The sequence below is a fragment of the Pelecanus crispus genome, chromosome 15 (genome assembly GCF_030463565.1).
Source record: "Pelecanus crispus isolate bPelCri1 chromosome 15, bPelCri1.pri, whole genome shotgun sequence".
Lineage (NCBI taxonomy): Eukaryota > Metazoa > Chordata > Aves > Pelecaniformes > Pelecanidae > Pelecanus > Pelecanus crispus.
Window position 1 is genome coordinate 1,990,768 of NC_134657.1, and position 16,560 is coordinate 2,007,327.

Here is a 16,560-nt window from a genome sequence, read left to right on the forward strand (position 1 = left end):
GCTTTAAAGTTCCTGCATAAGAGAAGCTGGCAGTAAGTGGAGATATTATTTATACATTTCTAGCAGGACTCTGTTTTCCACACACTTTTTTTTTTTTTTTTTCTGGAAAGATAAATAAAACCCAGGACCACATTGAATCTGGCTACAGTATTTGCTCAGCACTGACTTACATAGAAAATCACCTTTTAAAGAGTAAGAAATGCTCCAGTTTTCCTGGCAAGCCTCTTCCAAGTATCGATGAGTTTGTCACATTTTGTGTTTGCTCAGTCTATGGGCCATGGCAGGATAGAATAACACAGAGCAACTCTTTTAGCATCATAAATCACGAGAGCAATTTTGAGTGAGGTTTTTTTTCCTAGGAAGTCCCTAAATGCTCCATTTTTGAAGCTGACAGCCTGTAAAGGTTAGTACTTAAGTACCATTTATATTGCTTTGCAATATCGTACCCACAAAATAAATGAGCGTTTTCCAAATTTCTTAAGAAAACTTGTTTACTGACCCAGGGAGTTTCTAGGCTTACAGGTTTCTCGTCCGCTGGTCTCGTTTGGTTCATGCGATTCTTATCACATTCTCCTTTTTCCCCCCTGCTTTCGTCCATAAATTTTTCGTAAAATGAAACTAATCATCCGCTGAGGGCTAGTGGAAGGTGCTTTTGAAACCTGCTCGTTTGTAAAACTGTGTTTTCTTTGGCTTCCTTCAGATGTGGCTGGAGGTAGGGATGCAATTCTTCATCCGCAGTCCAGACAATCTCATCGGGCTCTTTCCTGGAAGAGGAGCAAGCACAAATAAAATTTCAACCCTTCACCCCACTTACGTAGATTTTTATTTTTATTTTTCCAGATGTGCTTTTTCATAGTCCTCCTTTACCTGTCAGTTGCCCAAAATGGTGAAAAATAGTGTATTGAAGAGAATTCACTCTTTATGCTGCACTGTTCAGATGCAATAGCTGAGAAAGCTGGAAATGGGAGAAAAAGAGAGTCCCGGGAAGAGGAACAGATTGCCAGAGAGTTTCTTTTCTTAGCGAAATAAGTTTTGCATGGATTTCTGGTAGCCTGTCCGAAAGAAGGAATTAGATACCCATGTCGTGGGCACTCTGCTTTATTTTGATGGTTTAAAAATCCCTTTTCCTGTAGATCTTCTGAGAAGTCAGCATGGGTGTATAGCTAGAGAGCAGTCACCTGCAAACAGCTGCGTGGCTTTCCACTTGAGAGTATTAAATGTAAATTTAGCCCCACTTCCCTCTTTGCGTGGCCCCTGATGCGTGTTTAAGGGGATTTTGCAAATGCGAATAGTTGACTTGCCCCATCTGTGTTCACTCCAATGTACACAAGTGCTTTACCTGTAAATCTGAGTTTGGTACAGTCACTTAGAGTCTTACACAAGGTCTTCATTGGGTTCCAAGGCGAGATACAGGGTTTGGGGTTTTTTTCCCTTTATTGAACCTTCACGAGCACAAGTGAAGTCATCCTTTGTGCCATTAATGGTGGGAACATAGGTGAAATACGTGGTCTCTGCAACAGGCCACGGCGTTTTCAGTCTTGTGACTTTGCTGGTCTTGCAGTTTTGTTTTTACATATAGAAAATCTCAGTCTCACTCTGCGTTGATTGGGAACCAGCTCCTGCTCTCCTTTAGACTGATGCACAGCTGGTTTTATTCTCGTATTACCCAGCGGGTACCATCTGTAGGTCTGCTTGTAGAAGGCATTGGATGGTTTATAACCAATCTAGATTATTTTCCTACTGCAATAACAAGTTATTATGTGGGTGCATAGAGATACATGTATACACTATTCATACATACATGCACATATTATCTATCTATAAATAAATATATAGAAAAACAAATAAATATATATATCTATTAAAAGATCTAAGGTGTCTGAAATAACCAATCAGTTGAGAAAGGAGTCAAGACCAGAAAGCAAACATAAATTACGGAGAGGTCCGGGAGTCTTGGTGTATGTCCAACTTTTTGCAGACTACACAGAGGAGCATTTCTGCTGCTCTTGGAAGAAGCATTCAGAGAATGAAGTGTGTTAATAATTGTCGTCTCTCTTTCTTGCTGTTTTTAACGGTAATCGTCTCTTTTTCCCCTTTTCCTGCTGCCTTTTCCTCCCTCCCTTTCCCATGTACCTTTTGAATTTATTCAATCGGTCTGTGTATCTTTTCTCTTTATTTTCCCTGCCTTTTGTCTTTTCTTTTCTATCCCACCCTATTCTCGTCTCCCCACTTGCTTGCTTGTGTTCCATGTTGCTAGTTTTTATGTTCGCACGCTCATTATCACCCTTTTTTGTACTTCAAATCCCAGCAGCTGTCCAGCCAGGTCCCCGAGCACAGCCCTGTGGTTTATGGGACTGTGGAGAACACCCATCTCGCTGCCAGCACCCCTGTCACCGCGACTAGCAACCCGAAGCAAGGTTTGTTGATGGATATTTCCTCCCTGATTATTTTTAGTCTTCCCCCCCACCCCCCCCCCCCCTTCTTGTTTTAGATTGAATATTTTTGGCATGGAGACAAGCAGTCAGCAGAAATAGGCGGGGAGGGACTTCTTTTCCTCCAGTGGAACATTTTAACAATGTGTTGCTAAGGGAATTAATTGAAATTTGCCGATGTGAAACTGGTTAAAAATGATTGTATTCAAGCTTCTATGTCCTAAACGTTGCTTCAGAGCACCTAGAAGTGTTGAACCTGCTCTCGCCCACGTGCCATCCTTCAGAAACAAGTGTGTTGTCAGCAGCATGCTCTTAGCCAGAGAGGCTTTCTATCATTTGGACAAATAGCCGCAGCGATGGCACGTAACCAGAGCATCATACGGCTCCTCTGGAGCCGCTTGCGTATCCTGTCCTGCAGGACACGGGCGATTTTAATTAGGGAAAAAATGTTAGCGTGCAAAGTAGCTCGTAACAAAATTTGCTGACTTTAGTAAAAATGGCATGGATGGAAAAAGTTTCTTAAAGCGATTACATTTCTTTCTCATATCTAAGAATACACATTTGAAGGGAGATTTTTTTGAACTGTTCAAAGAAAAGCTGTCCCAGGAAGGAGGATGGAGCATGCCAAGTCTGTTCCCACACTGAAATTTTATAGCCACCTAAAAGCCATTAAAAAGCTGTAGTTAATAATGTATATACTGCCGTCATGTTGACGGGCTTGGTGTTGGAATACGGAGGTGACACCACGGTTTGCTTCCCGGTTATTCCCCGCATCGCAGCGTGTGAGGTCTCTGCCTAGAGCCGTGCCTACGTGAAAGTCGAGAAGTGCCGTCTCACTCGTGAGCGTTGCCTGTAAACTTGGAGCGTGCTGAGGTTTTTTTTTTTCCCCCAGCTATTTGCTAGAGGAAAGCTAAGCCCCAGAGAAGCACAGCTCTAGAAAAGAGGGGAAAAAAGCTGCCTCTGACGCTTCAGATGTCGCAGACCCAAACAGCAGCACGGTCACTGCTTGAAAGCGAAGGGAACTGGCCCTGAGGCTAATTTGTATCAGATTCTAAAATTTACGGAAAACGTTGCTCTTTCACAACCATAGCGTAGACTTCAGGGTTTTCCCTCAGTGAAAACTGTTGCACAGACGTGTCTCTGGACTGCTGCAGCGTTTGGAAAGGGTTGAAAAGAGACCTTGTGGAGATCAGCTGGTCCCACCTCCCCCCTGAAGCGGGGCCGTGGCTTTGCCTAGGTCTTTGTGCAACACTCAGGCGCCTCTGTCACCTGGAAAAGCTGTGGGTAGGCTTAGCGTACGTCAAACGGGCTGCGATTGCGCTGGCCGAGCGCCTCTCGCGGGCTCGCTGCCGTGCGTTGCTGCTCGGCTCCGGCGCGGCCGTTCTTCCCGCTCCGTGGCCGCGTCCCCGTGGCCGACGCGGCCAGGTCCTGCTCGCTGCCGGGGATGCGCTCGGAGCACGCCGAGGTGCGTGGTGGCACTGGGACCTGAACAACCGATGACCAGCAGGCAGGCACCAAAACGCATCTGCCCTTTTGAGCAAGCTGATGCTGAACCGTGGAATCCAGCACTTTACATCGCGGTATTTCAACCCTGTGTATGAAAACTCGTATTTCCAGGACTAGCAAGTCTTCTCCCTCTTCTCTCCCTTTAACTTAATCCCTTCGTAGGCAACTGTAAGTAAACTGGAAGTAAGTGGTCTTTATTTAGTTAGTTACACAGGTCTGACTGTGCTGGTTTAAATATAAATCAGGGCTTGAACTGGGATTTAACACTGATGAGCTTTCCTGTGTTTATCTCCGTTCCATCCCAGAAAGATTCAAACATTTGTTCCAGTCCAAAAATTGCTAAAGAGCACATTTATGTAAGCATTGCAGAGAAAAGGCGAGCCCTGAAATAACACCATTAGCGTTCGACTGTGGCCTCGGGGTGGGGGAGAGCAGCGGGGGTGTCGGTCACAGGACAGAGCGAATAAAAGGCGAAGGGAGTTTAGACATCATTAAAATTATTTATTTAAACTGAGCTAGTGACTTGGGGACACATCTTTCCAGAAATATGTGCCAAGGTATCAAAATCATTTTTCAGTTTGTGCCCGATGCTGGGGTTTTTTTGTTCCAAAATAAAAATAGTCATAGATAGGGTTGCATGGCTTTCTTAAGCAAGTGTTGATTAAAACCAGTGTTATTGCTTCCCTTAAGACCCCTCCACCGTGTTCATCCTGCGGATCGGATTCTCCCTTGCGCCCTTCACCTCCTGCGCTCATTTGCATCGCTTGAAACTTGGTATAAAGCTATCGTTCTAATTCTGTGCTATTCAGCGATCGTTTTGCAGTTATTTATAACTGCGCGCAGCACTTGGCCCGTTCGCTGGGTTGGGGATCGGGAGCGGAGCATGTGTGCTGTGCCGGCAGACCCGGCCTCTGTTATTTCTCACTGCGAGAGGATCTGCAGTCCCTGTTATTTTTACATTGAAGTCATTAGCGAGGCTGAATTTGGGATTGCATTGCATTTAATATCCTTGGTTTTTTTCTTTGAAAGACAAGCATTTGGCGTTTGCTGCTTCTAAAGCAGCTTCTGGCTTTTCAGGCTTCAAAATTCACGTGTGATTTGGAGGAACGCAGGAATTGCTACTCTAATACCTTGAAAAGTGGCATTATTTGGGGGCAAGCGGTCGTTCCTATAGGTGCCCCTGGTGCATATGTATCAGCCGGGCTACAGAAGGCAAGGATATCGCTGGAGAATTTAGGTCAAGCTGATGGCAGAGCGTGCGGGAACCTGGCTGCGGGCCAGGCGGGTGCAGAAGTTGTGACGGGGTATAATTGTGCGTGAAATCAGAGCTGTCCGCATTCACTCGGCTCGCACAGGTTCAGCGGGACGTTCAGCGTATTATTATTATTATTTTTTTTTTAACCCTCCTTCCAAATCCTGCAATGTATCAGACATGGAGAATGTATAACACGGTTTGTGGAAAACAGATTAATGTCAGATCCTGAAGTTTGGAAAACTTTCAGCCCCTCCGTTGCCACTATGACTCAGTAACGTGTGCTCCAGAAACTGCCTGCGAAGCCAGCATCAGTACCGCCTCGCAAATGTTTGCATTGGGACAAAAGATGGAAAAATGGCAGCAAGCCCAGCGATTATTTTCAGATAAACACCGCAAAGCAGACACGAATTCCCGTATCCAGTGAAATCTTCTCCATCCACCGCGCTGGGCAGTCTTTGCCACCGCGACCACCCAGCCACCCAGCTCCCTCTCTGGCTTGAATGTCTTTGCATGGAGGAGGTAGCAAGCGTCTGTCCTGCTGGGTTTGTGGAAGTATTCCTAATGAAGAGTAATTTTGCAAGATTTGTATTTATCTGGAGATTTTAAAAAATATCTATTGATGGAACAAGCTTTGCTCCAGAACAGCCTAGCGCTTCCAGTAAATACTTTCTAAATATAATGTGAGGAATGATCTCGGCGTATTCAGGCAGAGGGACCCGATTCAGTTTGGATGAATTGCATTGATTTTTGTTTTCCCTTTCCTAACTGTATGTGGTTTCACGAGACTGTTTTCTGTAATGGTTGGCAGGGATGAATGTTCCTTTGCCAGGACTTTGAGATTTGTTCTCCGTGGTGGTCAGTCAAGTCAAGATTTACATCTCGCCGGCCAAATCTGCTCATCATTCTTCTGAAATCCACCCCTCCTCAAATTACTTTTCTCCTTGGATTTTGCACACACAGCCTCTATCGGTGGCTAACATATTCCCCAAATAAGGTGTAGTTAGAAGAAAGTGTGTCTAAACCACTGGCTTTAAAATGCAGTTGTATATTTTTGCTGTGTTTTTTATCTCTCAGAATGTTTTTCTGGACGCTTCAAATGCCTTTTTTTTTTTTTTTTTTTGAGCAATCTCATTTGACTCAAGGGAGAGAATATCCAGCAGTTGTTTATAGCAAGCTGTAAATGTCAAGAATGCTCCATGAGTTGTCTGCAAAGGATGTTCCAGAAATCGGAGGTGACGCATTTTCTTTCCTAAACCAGTTCCTGGGTCCTTTTTCTTCCACGGAGCCTTCGGAATCAAAATCAGCTGTTGGGATACTTTCTCCCATCTTTTTTCCTCATTTGTCATCCTCCTCCAAAGCTGTCTCCCTACATGCCTCATTAAGTTGATAAGCTACTGCTTTGGCCGTGGTCCTCACTGTAATGCTGCTGGGGCTGTAGATGTCTGGAAGCAAAGTTCTTCATTGCTCCACCTATTCCTAAAGATGGGGCTTGATGCTCTAAGCGGTTTTGGATGGGTTCTCCTTCAGAAACCCTTTCCCTTCAGCCTATCTGTTGAATAAGCCCCAAATGGAAAGCCAGCAGAGCTGGGCAAGACCAAGCATAGCCGCACTTCTTCAGTTCTACCTGAGTTTTGATGACTTGGGGTTGGTTGTGGCCTTTGATTTCGTAATCTGAACAGCAGGGTTTGTGCCTCTGGCTTTTCCAGAATTACTTCTTGCTGTCGTGACAGCATCCCGAAGGAGTTCCCTGTTGCGTCAGTGCTTGGAAAGCCTTGGGGCATTTTGCATGCGTGGAGCAGAGCAGAGCTCCCTCCCCGAGGACGGATAAAGCTGATTGGGAACGGGACCGCTGAGTCCCTGCCATCTGTACGATTGACTCTGAGCGATCCCCGTCTCATCCGTCTTGCACAGCTGTAGCACAGAGGCACTTCCCTAAGCAAGATCTTACAGCCTACGTCTTGCCATCAAATCGGAGGTGGGAGAGGATCTTTTAGGATCTTGGCTCACATCCTGTTCAAAAGAAGCAGGAATAAGCGTTAAACGGAGCTGCAGCAGGCCGTTGGGAGCTGCGTGGTGGTCACGGCAGGGCTGGTATTGCAAAGTCTGCTGCTAATGGTGGGATAAGTTCGGGACTTCTCTGCGCACGGTAGTTTGGGCTTTGGTTTGATGCATGTGCGTATTTCGCAGTGCTTTTCCCGCCCTGCTTGATACCCTTAGCCCGCAAACATCAGGAGGTGACGATGCTGTTCTTTGGTGGCAGCTGCGCTTAGATCCCTTCTGGGTTTCCCTTCTTTGGGAAAAGGTACCTTTGCTGAAATTCGGAACAGAAAAGGGGGGGATTGTGTCCTTTCGCCTGATGTGCTGAAGGGTGATGGAGTTGAGAAAGGACGAGGGGAAAAATAAGCTAGATGCATCTGACGTATTAGTAATGGCATGACACGTGGCGTACCTAAAAGAACAGCCCGTCATCAGTCATGGAGCAGTTTCCCTGTTTTAGGAAGAGGGGGAACGGTGCAGAGGCTGGCTGCAGGCTGTTGGTGCCTGTTACAACCCCAGGTTCCTTTGAAGCAGAATCGAACTAAAGCATGTTTTTGTCTTCTGTAATTTCTGTCAAGAAAAAAATCTATTTTCAGCAGCAGTTTCTGCAAAAAAAAAAAAAAAAATCTACATTTTATAATATACTTATGTGCCTTTGCTGTAAAGGACTGCCGTTTACTGCAAAGCCTACGTTCAGAAAAATAGAAGCAGCAGTTACATTTTCAGATTTGCCAGTTGCAGGTTGTCTGGACATTTCCCTTAGATGCCAAGGTTCGCTTCAGGTGCCTCGGGAGTCTTCCTCGGAGGTTCTTGAGTAGCGGGTAGAATACAGGCCAGGGGAACCAGGGGAAGGAGCCTTTTGGATAGAGACAGCGAAGGAAAATGGAGGTGACTTGCTGTTTGTAACATTGCGGTTTGTTTCTTTTTTTTTTTTTTTTTTTTTTTCCCTTTCCCAGAAGAGAAGCCAAAACCAGATCCAGTATTAAAACCTTCTTCTCCAGTCCTCAGACCAGAACCTACTGGGGAGAAAAAAGATCAAGCTGGCCAGACGACCGAGGCCACCTCAGTGGAAACCCCACCAGAACTTCCTCTTGCTCCATCACCGAGCCCGGCCGCTCCCGTCTCAGTTGTTTCTTCTGCTGCTGCTGCTGTTGTCGCCGTTTCTAGTAAATCCACATTCACAGCTGACTCAGAGGAGAAATGTGAACTCGCTTCCCCAAAAGAGGAGGCAATGCCTATATCTAATGCCGCACCCTGCACGGACACATCAGACCCTTCGCCAGCAGAAGAGGCTGATGCCGAGGTGTGCAAGGAGCCTAGTAGTGTAGCATCTAGTGATATCCCAGTGACTGCTAGTACTAATCTAATTAATGAAATGAATGGAGTTAGTGAAAAAGTAACTGCTGCAGAGAGCGTAGTAGGTGTAGCCCAGACGGAAGTTGCGCCATTGACTGTTGAGTTGGAGACACCAGAAGCACCTCCGGCAGAAGTGGAAAGCGTGCCATCTTCCAGTGCTCTTCACGCTGCTCCCTCTCCACCTCCCACCCCGCCTCCCACCCCTCCGCCGCCTTCTCCTCCGATTTCTGTTGCTGCTGCTGCTGTTGCCACTACAACTCCTTCTCCACCTCCTCTTCCATCTCCTAGTGCCCTCCCTGTTGTTCAGGGGGATTTAGAAGGAGAGGAGAGCACAAGAACTACTCTTAACGAAGAGGTAAAAGATACTGAAAAGAAGGAAGAGACAGAAGCAGACGGGCAACTGGAGGAGAGCACGGAGGCTCAGAGTTTAAACTCGAGCAAGAGTCCTGCCCCAGGTAAGCATTTGGCACCGTGGCTGCGTGCAGTAAACTGGAGTATGAAGGAAAGGGGTCTTTGGGGTTCTTCTTCCATCAGGTGTTTCTGTTTCTATCTGCCAAAAAAAAAAAAAAAAATCTGATTGTGCTGCATGACCATTGTTGTGATTGCAAAATGCTAATCTTTGTTTGCAGGGACAAAAAAAAAAAAAAAACCAACCTCATAATTGTTCATACCAGGCGTATCCGACTTGGATGTGCGTGGCAGGGTGGGCTGAGTTCGTGTCAGCTGCCGGCGTTTGGCTTTCGCGGTGATGCCGGGCAGCGCTCCCAGGTGCTGTTACGGGGGAATTCAGGGGACGCTGCTCCTGTTCTCTCCCAGGGCACCGGTCGGTTCGAGGACCTGTTGCTCTGGGTGTATCACCCTGCGCCTAAACCAGGTTAACGTTCCGACCTCGAAGCCCTCGGGGTGAACCTTCTGAGCCAGCGGTTTCTGGAAAACGGTGGGGTGAGGCTTTTTCCAACTACAGAAACTGTGTCGTGGTGTTACCAGATGTGGGCAGATGAAAGGGACCATTAAAGCGCTTCCGAACGACTGAAGCACCAAGTGTCACACACCTCAGTCTGCCCAGCCTTAATTAACCACGCAGCTGGCTTTCCTCTGCAAAAATAACGCGTAAACAAAATTTCCCCTTCTCGCTCAGCTCGCCTGTTCTCGTTTCGCTATTCTTGACATTTTCAGAAAACAAGGTGCTTTAGTTTGGGAGGCGTAAGGACTTGTTCCGAATCACTAAAAATTGCAATTTCTGTAGCTGCCTTTTAAAATCCAGGCTATTTCTCCGAGTGTTGTTATCTGCCTTTGGTTTCAGTGTCCTATCGCATCGCTCGTTTAGTATTTAATGGATTAATGTAGACCACTGTCTTTTTTATTTGCTGTCTTTTCAATAGAAAACTGCTTTATTTTTTCAGGAACTTCCTGGAAATGAAACTGTGGAAAAGAAGTTGAATCAATCAATTGTATTCAGCTGCTGGGGGGAGGATAATGGTGGCTATTATGCACGCCTAGCAGTGTTAAAGCATTAAATGTGTCGCATCTTTTATACCCTGTTTTGCAGTCCTTTCAGAGCTGTGAAGCTGAGGTTGCTTATTTAAATATATCCTTTGAATTTGGTGAAGTTTGGACAAGAAACAAAGGAGAAACAGTAGGTTGTGATTTGGGGGTTGTTTTGGTTTTTTTAGAGAAGTAACATTTCAAATGGGGGGGGTTAGTTTATTCTTTCACAAGCCAGCAATGAATGTGTAATGGCATCAGTAGCATCTAGGGCCACACTCTGCTATGGATTAAATGAAATGAAAAGCTGCGATTGGCCTTGTTCCATGTGTAATGCCGTGCTCGGTCAATATGCTGGATCTTAAATAAAATCCAATATCTAGAGAAAGATCAGAAAGATCCCTTCACTATAGCAGCCACAGGGTTGTGGGGGTTTTTTTTCTGCTAATCTTTTTCTATTTTTATTTTACTCGGGTCATTTCACTGCTCTGGCACTTGTTGTTCTTTCAATCTGAGCTACTTCATAACACAAATTAATTTCCTTACAAAGTAGAGAAATGGGACTCTCTCTGTAAATAAGGTTTTATGCAGCCAGGTTCCAGCTTGCAATATTATTGCTTGCTTTGTAATGTCCTGTAGTTTAAATTAAAAAAAAAAAAAAAAAAAGTCTTACAATTTTTTTGGCTTTTAATTATGCAGAAGATTAATTTTAATGCTCTAATGTCATTAGGCTAGACAGCACACGTTAGCCAATACACTGGCTTTGGCAATAGAGAAACAAATATTTCTCAAGTCGCGTAACAGTTCACTTGAAACTCTGATTACTGTTGAAAGCTCAGTACTTCAAGGAGAGCAAAATACTCTTCAAGTCAGGTTTTTTGTGCTTTACCCCTTCTTTAATGATGTTTAACTGTATTGCATTTCTCTGCCAACCTTTTTTTGAGCAATAGTTTTCCAATTCTTCCTTGGAGAGGGGAAGAGAGATTTAAATAACGTAATCTGAAGGTGACTGCTAATTCAGGCGTCCGTCTAGGCTGGATGAGGAATTGCCTGTCTGCCATACGCTGGAACATACAGATGCTGAACTTCAGGAGCAAAGAGAAAGGGCTGGGGGTTGGGTGGGTTTGATTTTTTTTTTTTTTTTCCCCCCTCTTGGACTGAAGGCCAAGAGTTTTATGATCTCTGGAGATACAATAGGAATTGGGATAAGGGAAACATCTCAAACATGTGGTAGTAGGCGTGAGCTCTCCGACTTCTAACAATATTTCTTTGGGGTTTTCAGCAGAAGCGCGTCCTTATTACAGAGAAGTTTGATTGGCCGCAAATCATACTGCTTTATTCCCTTTAATGGTAGCTGATCTGATTTGACTGGGAGACTGCTCAGATCCAAGACCGCTGAGAATAATCTAACTGCTGCAGCACTTCCTCCTGAGTGTCCTTTTCATAGTTAGAATCTGGCCTGCCTAAAAATGTGGGCTTTTCTGAAGGAGACATTAATCCACCTCCTCCCTGCCGTGGCGGGGCGGTACTGTTGAGACTTGCAGGTGTATATCCCATATTTTGCCATGGGGGTGACAGCTTTTCAGGGATGCACGAAATTATTTGCTTGTTCCTCAAGAGTACACCTTCTGTTTAACAGTCAGAGAAACAATACCTTTATTTTTTGCTCCATCAAGCTCTGTACAGAGAGAGAAACAAATATGTTCAGACCACAGAGGCTTTCCCTTGAACATCTTTATTCTCCAGCAGTTCTTTTTTTACAGCTCAAGAAAATGAGTTTTTCAGTGTTGGCAGCAAGAGACCGGAGCTGAGCAGAGCCGACCCTTTTGGGATCCAGGGGAACCTCTGCTCGCTCTTTCCCACTGGCGTTAGGTCTCCCCCAGATTTCCAGGGCCAGAGGACGTCTACAGGAGCACCTGTGTTGTATTCTTATTTTGCAGAAGTTGGAGCATGCTTGGTTTTCCTTTCTATTTTACACTATATTCTATCTGCTCTTAATGTCTTAAGTTGTATTAGCCTGCGTAATGAAGATAGCAATTGTAGTGGTTTGATCTCAATGTCCGATAGCAGCCGGTTCAGCCGTAGCCTGCTCATCAGCATCACTGGTCTTGCTTATAATCCCTACGAAATGGGGAGGATTTGGTGGGTTTCAGAGCACTAAACCACTGAGGACTGCAGGTTTTTATCCTGCAAGCAGGGTGTTGGACCTGGGCGTGTGGTTTCTGGCTGCTGACTGTTTTGGTTCCGAGTGTGCACCAGAATGTGGGGTCAGAGGCGGCACGTTCACCCTACTGCGGGTGCAGGCAGCAGATCGCGTTCGTGCCTGCTCGGGAACGATTGTCTTGAGATTTCAGGATGGGCAGAGCTCTTATCTGCAAAGGGCAAGAGCACACAGCTTTTAAAATAATTAATTCCTACTCATCTTCATTACAAGGAAAAAAAAAAATACAGATATTATCAAGAGAGGAACTCGGCGCTCAGCCTGCGAGCCTTACGAAAAACATTGCTGCACTTAAAAGACATCAATGACACGCAGTTGCTTTTGTTACTAAATTCTGTTTTTTCTCTAGTAGCTTTGCCGGCTGCGGTGAGGGACCAGCACTTCTTGGGGAACAAAACAGGAAAAATTTTGTTGGTGGAGTGGAATTTCTAAAGAAGGCAGTGCTACCAGAGACCCAAAGCCTTTAGGACATGCTCTGAATGCCCGCCTTTGATGTAATCTTTCTATCATGGCCATTACAAGAAGCAAAAAGGAAAATAAGAGATTGATGTCTGTCCCAGGCAGAACTCCTAGGAACATAGGAAGCCAAAAGAGCTTAACACGCATTGAATTCAAAGGGCTGTTTCTTGCAGAGCTAATTTATGAGACGTATTTCAGTATAAAGTAGCCCAGCTGACTGCTAGTCCCTGGCTTTCTTAGCTGTGGAGGCTGTAACAAGCAGCTTGGGGCAGCGATCGGAAATATCTTGGAGAAATACCTTCAGCACCCAAAGCCGGAGAGCCGGAAACAGAAATCGGGTATCGCCTTTTTCTTGATTTGCTGCCATAGCCCACTGGAATATATTTTCTTTCCCATGAGCTGTAAGGCGATGGTGAGTCTCTGCTTTGGTTTTTAATGGCACGTTGGCTAAAAAATAAGGATATAAGAGCTGGTATTAATTTATGCTTAGCAGTTGGCACCCACATCAGAGGGGAGACTGCCTTCTCTGTCTCGCTTGGCGGGTTGCGGACTTGCTGGGGTTGGTATCTCCTGCAGAAAGAGGTTCCACTGAAGAACGTTATGTAGCTGGAGAAATGAGTCTGCTGAGCAGATTTCTCCAGCGGTGACGTTACCGCCAGTAACGATGTCCAGGATAGTCTGGAAAGAAGGATTTTGTTACTCTTTCCAGTCCTACGGCAGCTAGAGGATTTAATTCGGTTGAGCTTTGCGATGGAATTGTGCTTGTGTTACAATTCAAATTATAAAAGAAAAAGGGAATATCTTAAAGAAAGAAAGAATTAAAAGAGCGGAAGCAATAAAGTAGGCAGTACTTTGCAAGGACGTAAAAATGAGAGGTGACCTCTGACATAGATCAGTGTTTTCACTCCTGTTGCCTCTCTTATTTTTGCAAGCAGCAATAAGCAGAGAGCTCAGCAGTACGCTGGGTCTGCTGGTGTCCCTTCTCCAGCAGAAAGAAATTGCCACCTGGCACATGGAAGTGGGCTGAAAACAAGCTCTGGAAATGTGTGAACACAGGCAAAAATGAACCTCCATTTGAGAGCGAATTTGATTATTGGTCTGCATGCAAAATGCTCAATTTGGGGCGACTGGAAAATTGAGAGAAAGACCAGAAGTGTCCGGAGAGCTCCCTTGCCGAGAGCCAAGCTATAGACGTCACGTCTTGGTTTCCCCGCGGCTCGTGGAGTGCCTCGCAGCTGGAACTCCGTTTTCAGATTGCACCAGGTAGCACCCTTGTCCTGGTCGGGTTTTGGGTCTGGGAGAGTTGGCACCTAAACTCACTGTAATTTTCTCAGCATACATTAGCATAAATTCTCCTGTTGAGTCAGTTCCTGTAGCAGAAATGAGAACTCAACAGGAAAAAAAAAAAAACCAAACTGATGTCTGCTATTTTAAGAGAGGAAAAAATTGAGCAACGTCTCTGGAGATCTCGCCGGCGTACCCCAGTCGGCTCGGAAATACGGTCGGGCGTTAGCACGGAGTTACGGGCTGCAAAGCTGCAGCGCGAAGCGAAGGCTGCTGCTGCGTCTTGGCACTGAAGGCGAGCGTCCGGCCGAGCATCCTCGTGCGGCAGCCCCAAGGCGAGCGTCCGGCCGAGCATCCCCGTGCAGCAGCCCCAAGGCGAGCGTGCGGCAGCCCCAAGGCGAGCGTCCGGCCGAGCATCCTCGTGCGGCAGCCCCAAGGCGAGCGTGCGGCCGAGCATCCTCATGCACCAGCCCCAAGGCGAGCGTGCGGCCGAGCATCCTCGTGCGGCAGCCCCAAGGCGAGCGTCCGGCTGAGCATCCCCATGCACCAGCCCCAAGGCGAGTGTGCGGCAACCCCAAGGCGAGCGTCCGGCCGAGCATCCTCGTGCGGCAGCCCCAAGGCGAGCGTGCGGCAGCCCCAAGGCGAGTGTCCGGCCGAGCATCCTCGTGCGGCAGCCCCAAGGTGAGCGTCCGGCCGAGCATCCTCGTGCACCAGCCCCAAGGCGAGCGTCCGGCCGAGCATCCTCGTGCGGCAGCCCCAAGGCGAGCATGCGGCAGCCCCAAGGCGAGCGTCCGGCCGAGCATCCTCATGCACCAGCCCCAAGGCGAGCGTGCGGCCGAGCATCCTCATGCACCAGCCCCAAGGCGAGCGTCCGGCCGAGCATCCTCATGCACCAGCCCCAAGGCGAGCGTGCGGCCGAGCATCCTCATGCACCAGCCCCAAGGCGAGCGTGCGGCCGAGCATCCTCGTGCGGCAGCCCCAAGGCGAGCGTGCGGCCGAGCATCCTCGTGCGGCAGCCCCAAGGCGAGCGTGCGGCAGCCCCAAGGCGAGCGTGCGGCCGAGCATCCTCATGCACCAGCCCCAAGGCGAGCGTCCGGCCGAGCATCCTCATGCACCAGCCCCAAGGTGAGCGTGCGGCAGCCCCAAGGTGAGCGTGCGGCAGCCCCAAGGCGAGCGTCCGGCCGAGCATCCTCGTGCGGCAGCCCCAAGGCGAGCGTGCGGCAGCCCCAAGGCGAGCGTCCGGCCGAGCATCCCCGTGCACCAGCCCCAAGGCGAGCGTCCGGCCGAGCATCCTCGTGCGGCAGCCCCAAGGCGAGCGTGCAGCAGCCCCAAGGCGAGCATTCGGCCGAGCATCCCCATGCACCAGCCCCAAGGCGAGCGTCCGGCCGAGCATCCTCATGCACCAGCCCCAAGGCGAGCGTCTGGCCGAGCATCCCCGTGCAGCAGCCCCAAAGGCAGGAGAAGGGTCTGCAAAACAAGGCAAAAGCTGCCAGGCTCGTCCGGCAGGCTCGCATGCTCTATATAGCTTTCTTCTGCCAAAAAAAAAGGTGCAAAAAATGTATTATTGAGAAGCAATAATGTTAATGTCCTGACGGTTGAGGAAGCAAACACCCCAAACCTTTGCCAACCCCAAATCCGTGACCCTGAATTTATTTCTGTGCGTTTAAAAACGAAACATTATTTTGCACCGTGGATATTTTCTGTAGCATAGTTTGAGCTCGAGTGGAGTGAAGTTCTGTCAAATTAAAAACTTTGGGGTTAATCAATCAAATTACTTGGCTGTGGCAATGTTTAGGTCATTGCTGCGGCAGGCGTGAGCCGCTCCTTGAAGAAACCCCCCGAAAGCGCGGAAGTGGCATCGCCGGACGAGACGGCGCCGTGTCGTGGCCGTGGGGCTTGATGCCCAGCCTTAGAACAGCGGGTTGACTTTCGAAAAGCACTACGTTTTCACCAAATTCTGGCAGGTTTCGTGGTGGAGGGAGCTGCCGAGCCTGGCTTAGGTGCACGCTTTGCCAAGCCGCAGCAATTCCCACCTGCGTGGGCACCTGGTCCTTGCCCCAGCCCGGCGGGCATGACTCGGCTCTTCTGGCGGGCATGACTCGGCTCTTCTGGCGGGCATGACTCGGCTCTTCTGGCGAGGGTGCCGGGAGCTGCTCCGGGCGGCAGCGAGAGCGGCCCCGGCTGTGCGGGGCAGAGCCCCTGGGCGCTCCGAGCCCCTGCCCGCCGTTGAGCCGCAGGAGTTTCGGGGTGCCGGGGCCGTGCCCGCTCCCAGGGCTGGGCGTTTCTCCGGGGCGCTGTGGTGGCTGGGCGTGCGGCACCCCGGCTTTGGCAGTGCGCACGATTTTTCCAGCTCCTCTATCAACCATCAGTTCCGTAAACGACCAGATGATGTTCGAATAGTTGAATTAGACCTCTCTTCTTTTTTTCCCTTTTTTCCCTTTTTTCCCTTTTTTTCCCTTTTTTTTTCCTTTTTTTTTTTCCCTTTTTTTTTTTTCCCTTTTTTTTTCCCTTTTTTTCCTTTTTTT

At 47.9% G+C, this 16,560-nt stretch overlaps 1 protein-coding gene across 10 annotated transcripts in view; it reads left to right on the forward strand.

Annotated features, from left to right (window-relative positions):
- Positions 1 to 16,560, forward strand: part of EIF4G3 (eukaryotic translation initiation factor 4 gamma 3) — a 100,697-nt gene that overhangs the window by 43,679 nt on the left and 40,458 nt on the right. For 7 of the 10 annotated variants that reach the window (XM_075721634.1, XM_075721627.1, XM_075721635.1 and 4 more), the window contains 2 exons: positions 2,309 to 2,417; positions 8,187 to 9,041. In XM_075721634.1, the coding sequence (XP_075577749.1) occupies positions 2,309 to 2,417; positions 8,187 to 9,041 (964 nt within the window). The remainder of the gene's footprint in view (positions 1 to 2,308; positions 2,418 to 8,186; positions 9,042 to 16,560) is intronic. The other 3 variants (XM_075721636.1, XM_075721631.1, XM_075721632.1) reach the window with 1 other exon arrangement.